This window comes from Rhipicephalus microplus, chromosome X, assembly GCF_043290135.1.
Source record: "Rhipicephalus microplus isolate Deutch F79 chromosome X, USDA_Rmic, whole genome shotgun sequence".
NCBI classification, from domain to species: domain Eukaryota; kingdom Metazoa; phylum Arthropoda; class Arachnida; order Ixodida; family Ixodidae; genus Rhipicephalus; species Rhipicephalus microplus.
Window position 1 is genome coordinate 295,403,270 of NC_134710.1, and position 11,248 is coordinate 295,414,517.

Below are 11,248 nucleotides of genomic sequence, written 5' to 3' on the forward strand. Positions count from 1 at the left end.
TTCGCCCCGAGGGTACAGTGGCTATGGAAGTCCACGGCTGGTGACCTACACGGTGCAGGTTCGATAGCGGCAGCCGTGGTTGCATTTCGATAAAGGCGAAGCGGTAAATGACCATGTACAGTGCAATGTCAGTGCACCTTAAAGAACACCAGATGGTCGAAACTTCAGGAGTATTTTTACGGTGTGCCTCATAATCACATCGTGGTCCCGGCTTGCAAAACTCGAGATAATTTTATTAGTAATTCCAGTTTATTAAAGAAATCGTGTGCCAGCGAGCGTTCGACTGACGTTATTTTGGTAGTGTATCTAGTTTCGTTGAGCACTTTGATAAACAAAGCCAAGTGACCTTCAGATCGATCGTGGTAGCACACGTGCGTGATCATGTATGCCCTGCGCCAATTTGTGTTTACCACGAGCCAACACTTTATAGAACGATTACATTGTACTTCGAAAAAATTGGTTGATGATACGTAAAGTGGGAATCGATAATACGCGAAGCACGAATGAGGAAGGTTGAATTGTCACATTAAAGTGAGCACAACTATACGAGGAGGACATAAATATTGCCGCACATGACTTCTATGTTATGATTATCATGTTTGCGCCTGGCATTTGTGCTCGTCGTTCATTCATGCTACGTAATACTAAACTTGGTATATCTAAAGCTAGTGAAACGGCCGTGAGTGCGCTATGAGCATAGCATGTAGTCATGTTTTACGTGACACGCATGTCATCATTATCATGGTCGGACACGTCATTTATCTTCGTCGTCTATTCACGTCATCATGATACCGAATTTGGTGTATGTGAAGCTAGCGAACCGGCTGCGAGCGTATCATGAGCGTGTTATGTAATCATGCTTTTACATCACACGCATATCATGATTTCCACGTGAGGGCCTCTCAGTTATGTTCGCCATGCAGTCATGTCATACAATACTAGTTTTGCGATGTGTCATGTGAACGAAACCACTGCAGAAACAGCAAGGCCAAGACATGTAAATGATGACAGCCATGACATGCTTGTCTTAATTTTCATGTTATAACGAGTCATTTATGCTCGTCATACAATCATGTTATGCCATACCAATTTTGGTATCTAAACGGGCAGGAGAGCTAAACCTCGTTGATAGATAGATAGATAGATAGATAGATAGATAGATAGATAGATAGATAGATAGATAGATAGATAGATAGATAGATAGATAGATAGATAGATAGATAGATAGATAGATAGATAGATAGATAGATAGATAGATAGATAGATAGATAGATAGATAGATAGATAGATAGATAGATAGATAGATAGATAGATAGATAGATAGATAGATAGATAGATAGATAGATAGATAGATAGATAGATAGATAGATAGATAGATAGATAGATAGATAGATAGATAGATAGATAGATAGATAGATAGATAGATAGATAGATAGATAGATAGATAGATAGATAGATAGATAGATAGATAGATAGATAGATAGATAGATAGATAGATAGATAGATAGATATGGTCAAACTTGCCGAAGTTTGCTAAGAAATGATCCCTTACGTCACAAAACAACCATATGATATCATGAGAGAGGCCGTAGGGCAGGTCTCCGAAAATATCGATCACCTGGGATTCTTTAAGGAGCACCTTTCTTTAGCGCACGGGCCTCAATCATTTTCGTCTTCACTGAAAATGCGTCTACTGCAGTCATACTTTCTACTTTGAACCATATGTTAGGTAGCACCGTGTTCATTCGCGGGACTGACTGTCGGACAAGGCGGCCACATTTCAATGGACGCAATCTGCTAGAAGCTCGTGTTCTCAGATTTAAAGCACGTTAACCCCACGTCGTCAAATTATCGGGCCTTCCACAACGGCATCTTTCACATTCATAATGTGTTTTTGAAACGCAAAACCACCAACAACAATATAAGAAGTGTAACCACTTTCTGTGAAGCCAGAGAAAGCAAATCAGTAGGAGAGAGAGAGAGAGATAAAGATGCAAAGAAAGGCAGGGAGGTTAACCAGACAGTAGAAAAAAGCTCGAAAAACATAGGGACGACAAGTTAACCTGCGCTACAATCTAAAAAACCTAGAACTCAACATTGTGAAATGCTACCATTCGACTTTTAGGTCCATAAATTGTGCCAGCCCCTTCAAGATCTGCCATCGGCCGAGCTTTCCAACTCGGTAAAAAACTTGCTCAGCATTCACTGAGTCGTGCAAAGCTGAGGCAGATGAAATCTAATCGGCACTGGCTGGTCTAGGCTTGAGGCACACGTTAATTCACACGCCAACGCACAATGTGTTCACGCAGTCGCATTGCGATTCCTTACTACTCACTAGAAATCGATTGGGTTTCAATGAGATTCACTTCGCAGTCTCAGCACCAAGTAACATACTTCTCCAAATGATCAATTGGCCTAATTTGCATATTTGAGGCTTGGTTTCGATGAGCTTTCATGTCATGCTAACCTAAGCTTATTTATCTAATTAACTAAGATAGCATTCGCTACGCGCTATTGGTATTAGTTTAAATTACTAATATACCATACTCCGCACATCTTACCTTGCTCGGCATGGCTGTAGGTCCTATAGGCATACAAGAATGTCAGCTTTGCTTAATTAAGGCCTATTACGGTGTGATTTTATTACCTTAGTCATGCGTAGCTAATTGTGTTTCATAGTGCTCAACATGGCTACATTGGTTTAGCTAAGCAAAACTATTCTTAATTTTGCTGGACGTGGCCGCCCGGCCAGCATGATTATGGTTTATTCTGTTCGTCATGAGCTCGACAAATGGCGGGCATAACACCGTTGCTATAAAGAAAAAAAAAGGCGTTTGACTGCCTTTTCAAAATTGCCAATGCAGTCGGCTAATGTTCCTATTTTCTTAAGCGTAGACCACCGGGGCTTCGCCGCGGTGGTCTAGTGGCTAAGGTACTCGGCTGCTGACCCGCAAGTCGCAGCATCGAATCCTGGCTGCGGCGGCTGCATTTCCCATTGAGGCGGAAATGTTGTAGGCCCGTGTGCTCAGATTTGGGTGCACGTTAAAGAACCCCAGGTGGTCGAAATTTCCGGAGCCCTCCACTACGGCGTCTCTCATAATCATGTGGTGGTTTTCGGACGTTAAACCCCACATATCAATCAATAGTGCAGGAAGGTCACGTTTGCTCGGCTTAAAAAAAGCATAAACATTGACACCGTAACGTGAAAACTCCAGTCCGAAAGTGGGAACCATCAGCTGGCATTTGGTCATGTCGGCTGAACCAGCGTTCGCAGTGCTGGTACAATGTGGTCCGCAAACACAAACATGGCAGCGGCGCTTAAACAAGAAAGCCGGCGAAGCAGCCAGACGCCCCGCCGATGCCTTTGTGTCGGCTTGGCGACGGCGTCGCTATAGGCTTACGAGGAGTGCGGCTAAATGACCACCGGTGATCGCAACATGTGGGTCGTGTAAAATTTCAATCGTCGTTATTTTATAGTCACAAATGAACAATACGTATGTGTCCACTGTTCGCGGTGTAGAGTGATGCAGATATATGTGTACACTTACGGCGACGAGACCGCTCGCAGGCGCGGTTCTCTGATTATCGCTCGCTGTGCACCGTCGGCCGCATGAATAGATGTATCCGCGATCGCCTTCACGCTTGATGTTTGGCAACGTTTGTCGGATGGAGAAAAATACATACTTTTATCTGAGCTTTATTGCAGGACGCACTATTTTCTGTGAAAGAAATTGTATGCGACGTTTGACGTTTCCTTTGCGTGTGCCAGCAATGCACTCACGCCGGCAGCCAGCTTGATACCACTGTCGTATGAAGCTAGTTTTTCCATATATCTCTTTGAAGTTGGGGCCGGTGACTTAGCGGGTACACGACCGCTGGCGAACAGCTAAGTTTTGTTAGCGCTGTCAGTGTTATTCGTAGTTTTAACTAATTCAACACACTGAATCGAATTATCCGCATTTTCCGTGTTCAGAGGCTTTCATTTGTTTTCGGCCTGCCCGTGCCAGCTTGGTGGAAACGCGAGGGCGCTTGCTGTGTGCATTGACTGCGTGTTTAACTTGACTCTCATAACAGCTTCTATTCGTTTCATAGTGCTTCACTTTCACAGTGGCGTATAGCCGATATAATTCGTTTTCGTGATAGCCCAACTGGCCGAGCATTGCAGTGCAGCATCGACAAAAGGTGATCGTGGCGCAGTTACCCTCCCCGTACGTTCGCGCATGACACGTAATGTCACGCTTTTAGTCCCTGTTGGACCAACCGCTTGTCCGTTGGTTTAACGACTGCAGTTAGTCCAACTTTGCCGAATTTCGGCTTAGAGTGTATTTACCGGTGTACCAACTTACACTGCCAAAAGGGATGAAAAAGTGTGAAAGTTGAACTTGCTAGGAAGTAGAGATACAAGAAGCACTCACACACATCGTCACACTCAGTTAATCTTGCGTGGTAGAGAGACAATGCAGACATTTCGTTAAAATTGTATGATATTCAGGCTCGCAGCATCCTTGCACATGAACTCTACGTCGACGCGGAAAAACCTTGCCGCGCTTTAAGTATAGCTGCGAAGTGAATTCATAAAAAATAATTATTGATTTTTAAAATTTTTAGTTTAGGGTAGTTGTTTATATGAGGAAGATTTTCATCGTCTTTATGGCACAAACTATTTTCGTAAGCGGCAAGGGCTCCTTGTAATTTGAGATATTCATCATCAAGTTTTAAGGCCGATACCGACAGTGACCTCACTCGGCGAGCAGAAAACGTGGCCGCTTTGTTGTGTTGAACGTAAAGCCTGAACTTCGTATGATGAAAAGGATCCCACAAGCATATTTCCTTTGCAGCACATTGCACGCCACGCCTAAAAAGGTTATAGGCTCGTTAAACGTAGCTGGCAGTGTGCTCGGGCTGAATAAGTCATTTCAGAGCTCACGCGTTCATTCTGCTTAAGTCTTTATTTCGAATATAGGTATCTAGAAAAATTTCTGAGCGATTACCCGATGGCCTTACAGGCTAACGAGAAGCCGGCTTGCAGTTGTTGTAGGCTGCCTTGATACCAGCTGCAACACGCTCCTGTAGAAAAAAAAACAATCACCTTAAGAACTCGAGCTTTTAGCACTTTTTTAGTAATTTGTAGTACGTCTCACGCATGATTTCACCTTTAATAGCGTTCCTAGCAGTTAGACGATTTGGTCACATATTTCATAGAGGGTTTCAAGATTGCAAGTGCTGTACCTCATAAAACTTCCGGTCACGTTATTTACCAGCTCCTAACGTCGAAAATGAAAGCACGTTTTCAAGTTCCTTATTAATTTAAGAAATGTCTCTCTTTAGCTTTTTACATAAAAATGAACGTGCGTAAAATTTAAGGAAATCTTTTATAATTTTTATATAGCTCAAAAGGGCATTTATTTGATTATATTTTGCCAAATACGAGAAAGAAAGTGTAGAAAATTAGTGGGTTATTTTCCAAAGCTCTTCTTGCCCACTGATGCTATTCAGGCACATCGGTGGACGAACCTGATGTCATCAAGGGGCTGTGTTTATAAACAGTGAAAGGGTCTATATCCCCGTCTTTCATTTCATTTTACAACAGTGGACAGATATTAGCTGCCTGTTGAGGAGTGCCCATCACTCGCTAGTGCACTGTTTGATATTACCATTATCTGTTTTTCAGTGAAAGCGGTTATGATATCACAACACAGGTCACGCGCGGCGCTGTAGTTATCCGCCACCACCGGTGTCCATAACCAATATCGCACAAATAAAAACAAAACTCAAATGATAAACAGCAAAGACATGTGGTAACATAGGCAGTTTCTAACATGGGACCACTGCGTGCCAGCCCAGTATTCTACCGCTGAGCGACGCTGATGCTTGGACCCGATTCACAAATTCGCATTGGGCAGGCTTTATGTCGTTAAGTTGAGTTATAAAGCGCTTTTGTACAGCAAAAGAACAACCAAGCGTCATACAATGTGAATCATGTAACGAGTTGGTCGTCCAATGCTCGAACACATTACAAAAGCTTTTTCTTCATCACATATTAACAGTGGCGCACAGCCACTTCAGGCGTAATTCTTCATCGACATCAGCCACTTAATGCAACACAAAATTCGCAGAAAATGTGTTGCAAGTGTTTAGCAGCTACCGTGCACAGTTCTCCAAAGAATGACGAATAATAAAATAGTGAATTCCGGCATACTGCACAAAATTATGATTATTTATGGCGTAGTGTGTACTCAGCAAGTATGCTTCTTGCATTTGGTCAAAGAGTGTTCAGAAAAGGGTCTGAAGGCCACTCTTCTTGTTTTCGCTGGGACTGCGCTGGGTGCTCGACGCAGGCCTGTCGTTTTTTTAGGGGTGAAACTCCTTAGGAGTGGGTCAGTCGTCACCTGTATGTATGCATGTATCTAGTAACCACCTCACAGCGTATCCATGGAGTAGATGATGATGATTGGGGCGAAGCTTTGGAGGTTTTTATTGACAAACCATGAGTCATCTGCTGACCACGTCCATCCGTCGTCTGTTTGTCTGTTTGACGCATGGACGCAGACAGACAGACGTACGGACGGATGGATGGACGCACTACCGACGCACCGATGGACGTACGGATTTATAGATGGATGGATGAACGGACGGGCGGATTGATGCATGGAAGGACGGACGCACCGATAAACGGAAGTATAGATGGACTGAAGCAAGAATGAACGGACCGATGAAAACACGGATGGACTGACAGACGCTTCGCCCCACTCATCGTCATTCACTCTGTAGATATGCTGTAATTTTTTTAGTGGACGTAAACTCAAAAGGAGCAAGCTGATCTCGCTAAATTGTGTGTGTGTTATTCGCATAACTTAACTTCATCGAAACGCGCAATAACCATGTAAGATAATAACAAGATAGAAAATTTGGGGAAATCAAGTGCGATAGGTAGGTAATAAGAGAAAGGTCGATGTTATGCGTAATATAGATCAGCTTATTCTAAAGGCAAAGGGGAGTGCAGGCTCTGGTAAGCAGTCATACGGCAGCTACACCAAAGGAACGTAGCGACATTGAGGCTCTAGAAAGCACCTCCTCTATTTTTTCAATGCGAACGAGATGCGCCCGATCCAGCTGTTCACCACCCTCTCCTCTAGTCGTTTCCGGCTCTCGCCTATCACCTAGCTTTCGCATACGCTTTGCGATCACGGGGGAGAGAACTCATTATGTGGTGCCTCACGACGGAAATCTTAGGACGAAATTTTTGGTTCAGTTGTATACAGATCCATGGGGCTGCGTCTTGCATTCCTCGTGTTCACAGTGTGTGCGGTAACACTGGCTCTGCAGAAAATACGTTGTTTTCAGACCGCGGTTCGCCGTTCAGGGCGCTATGCGAGCGACCAATGTTGAAGCGTCACTGCGACGCTGCTGCATGCGCTGACTTTAAGAACGCTGTGAAGCGGCGGGCGGCATAGCGTCGAGCGACAAAGAAGGAGTACAGAGGAATGAATATTACATGCGTATGATATTGGAAAAACACGTCTATTGCATTTCCGTGGGAAAGCGCTTAGAAGAACCTGTGACGCGAGCCACCCTACTCTGCATGTGGTGTCGCATCACGACCACTCCCTGAACTAAGGCGAACTGACGGATCCCACTGAGGAGCAGGTGCTTGCAGTGGTGAAAGAAATAAAAGAGAAAGAGGCATTGCTTCGATGCATGATCCCAGGTGAAAAGACGCGCCATAGAAAGTAATGCACTCATTTTTCTCGCACTGTCGGAAATCACTTTGACTAACATCGTTATCAATATAGACATCACATTATTCTCATAAAAAAGGTAGCATGTTTTGTTTTCGTTTTTTTTAAAATTCTGCTATGTTGCAATTAGCAGCATAGGTGTTTTTTGATAATTATGGCAGGTTAGCGTTCCAAAAGTTTTTTTTTTTTAACATTGATAGGAAGATCGGGAATAGTAGGCTTGTGCATTCTTGTCATGTCACTTGATCAAAGAAAACCTGGACGAGGGGCGCGTCCGCATAGGAGACATACGGGCTGGGCTGTGCATAACAGGTGTATACGTGGGGCACAATATATTATTGACTAGAACTTATGCTAAAAACAAGTGCTTGAAAACACCGAAGTAGTAAGCTAAAATTACAATACAATAAATAAAAAACTATCGAAGGAAACATGTGCTTACCGAGAACACTGTCGAAATCAGGGACCCCTGTATGAAAGAGAGAGAGCCAGTTTCAGTTGTAATGGCTGAAATTTACGCCGTTTAGGACATATTCTAATTCATCATTGCTTTATTTCAGAGGTGCGATTGGTTACAGTACAAGGGGCTCAGGCGAATGCAGCAACGCGACATACTAGGCAATGCACAAATCATCAGGACTATAAGAACGACGCTTGAGCCCAAGCTCATATTTTGGCGGTGTTCTCCGAAATTATGCCTCCATAAATATCAAATAAAGGCAACTGGCTTCGTGGAAAAAAAGGTTCTTTTCAGACTGGCGTTATGCGTGAAGAATAGCGTTTATACCCAGCTATTTGTCTTGAACGTACGCTCGTAATCGCAGACGTACACGGGTCGCACTGGCTGTGATTGAAAAAGGTCGCATAGTTCTAACCAAGCTCAGCCGCCAGTGAAACCTAAATTTGCTCCTTGTATACGCAAATGACCATGCTTCTTGACTGCTTTTTAAGTATTAGAGCAAGCCAGTAGTTGTCTGAACGAACAATTAGGTTTTAATTTAAATACTAAACTAACGAATATTATAAACAACAAATTATTTGCCACCATAGCAAAATGAACGTGCACTTACAAAGTCCACGTCAGTCTCACACTTGGTCTTAATGATCTCGGCCACGCTGTCTCCCTTCTCTCCGAGGATCTCTAAAGCCTTTGTTTTCACCTACGGGAAGAGGAATCGAGATTTAGAAAAAAAAACTCGATTCGAGTAAATACAACACTATCTTTTTTCATTGATCGAAGAATTTTTGCGATTATTCGTATGGGTGACACTTTTAATGAGTGAGTGAGTGAGTGAGTGAGTGAGTGAGTGAGTGAGTGAGTGAGTGAGTGAGTGAGTACCTGAGCAGGTGCATGTTCTGCCATGCACCTGAGAACTCCTTTAATACCATCATGGTCCAGTCCTACAAAATAAAAACAAGAGACAGTTGTCAGACGAAGCACGTGAAATATATTTTTTTCTTGTTTGGTCACTTATGCTAAAAATTCTCCTATAGTCAAGACACACCAATTAAAATAGAGTGACCAGGACGACAGTATGTTCAATGTCAACAACACAAAAAAAAGGGGGGGGGCAACATATAGGATTGCGGGCACGTTTTTTTTTCTTCGCCAGAAAGATATAACTGATACAGATATGCCGAGTATTAGAGAACACAAGGTGCAATCATAATGTGATGCTACCGTGTCCTACTGACACCACCTAATCTAGGTCAAAACGAGAGATTCGCATGCGCTGTTTCAGTGGTATGTGAATTAAGCCTCAAGGAGCAAGCACGTGTTATTTTAATTCGATTATATATATATATATATATATATATATATATATATATATATATATATATATATATATATATATATATATCTGTGTGTGTGTGTGTGTGTGTGTGTGTGTGTGTGTGTGTGTGTGTGTGTGTGTGTGTGTGTGTGTGTGTGTGTGTGTGTGTGTGTGTGTGTGTGTGTGTGTGTGTAAGACATTATTAATGTACTGTCAGCCACTTCCTTTGAAATGCTGCCCAAAAAGGGAGTATGTAAGTACTTGTGCCTGTCACATGCTTTATGCGGGCAAGCTAGGCTCTAAGACTTTAACTTGATGCGCGAATCCCAGTGGACTAACGAGAGTGCTGATTGCTGTCGTAGTGAATTATAACGCAGGAATATCGGCAGAGCTCTTGAGATTCAACACTGCGGCCATCGGCTCTTCCCGTCGGCAGGTGCGATGCCATGTTCATTAAAAGAGCAAAATATAAACAAATAAATAAACGTAATATGAAATCATAAATGTGAAAAGAAGACCACAGCCTCCATATGACAAAGTAACATAAAAACAGACCACATTGAAGTATTTAGTCCTCATATGTTACTCGACGCACTCGAAAACTCGTTCGTATGGTCAACATAAAAAAATTGCGGTATTTTTAGTTATATCACCAAAAGTGATTTCCGCTAAGGTCAAAATTTGTCATATCAAAAGTTGTTACTTATAGTTTACCTGTTGGTAATAGCGGTCATCTTTAGGCTCTAGAGCTTTTCCTTAGTGATACTGTCACACACGAATTATAAATTATCTGTTTCATTCAAAGTAGCTTACGGTCCTTTAACTAACACGGTCTGGAGTTATGCGTTGTAGCCGAATTACCTAAAACTTGGAGTACCGACCAAAAAGAGCTCCAGGCTAACGATACCGCGGTTCGCACCACTGTTGATCCAAAGTGCCAACTTTAGCGGTAACTCTTTCCCTTATACATAGTTGCCTTAAAGGATTGACGAAGGTGCAAGACCCGCAGTTACATGGGAAATAGTGGGATGCATGCATTATTGTTAATTGGTCCGAGTCTTACATGCTCCATTTTACGAGTGCTAAAGAATGATAATAACATAAATGTTCTTACCACACAACTCTTTGCCACCCTGCGCGTTGGCATAGAAAGCGCCGACAAGTACAAGACCATAGACTAGCATAACGTTCATTGTTGAGCAGCTGAAGTTGTCTCTGAGAGAACTGCAAGAACTGGAATACACCAAGCTGAGACTCAGCTCTGTACAATAAGCATAGTTGGCTGCGCCTATATATATACGCGTGCATTCTCTTCGCGGTGCCCTTGATCAAAACGCGCCAAACGTTCTGAGGCTTGCAAGTTGACCCTGGCACTTCCGAGGGTTTTTTTTTTTCTTTCTATCGCGTATAGCTAAACATAGTGCGCGAACGACACTGGTGGATCAACCTTCCAGTGCCAGAAATGAAAAATAAGACGTCAAGGTGTGCAAAACGAAAAGGCTGTTTCCTTTTGAAGCGAAAGTAAGATTGAGCAAGAGGAAACTTCATAGTCGTTATCATAGGGATCGAGTCTTTCGATCGTCACCTTTCTTTTTGTATTGGTGGGTATTTTCCTTGCGTGCGCGGTTTTATCAAACGCAATATTCAGTTATGCCTCAATGCATCTCTTTCATAAACACCCACTTGACTAGAAGACATAACCAAGCGCAAATGTCCTTTTCCACGTGCGCTTTT

General features: G+C 42.9%; 1 protein-coding gene across 1 annotated transcript; it reads right to left on the bottom strand.

Moving 5' to 3' along the window:
• Positions 1–4,930: 4,930 nt before the first annotated feature.
• On the bottom strand, positions 4,931–10,786 carry LOC142776186 (uncharacterized). Its single transcript, XM_075879394.1, has 5 exons — positions 10,629–10,786; positions 9,079–9,140; positions 8,810–8,899; positions 8,182–8,208; positions 4,931–5,067 (listed from the first exon to the last, which is right to left on the bottom strand). Exons 1-5 carry the CDS (start codon positions 10,705–10,707, stop codon positions 5,008–5,010), a joined length of 318 nt encoding a protein of 105 aa, XP_075735509.1. The 5' UTR covers positions 10,708–10,786; the 3' UTR covers positions 4,931–5,007.
• Positions 10,787–11,248: the final 462 nt, after the last annotated feature.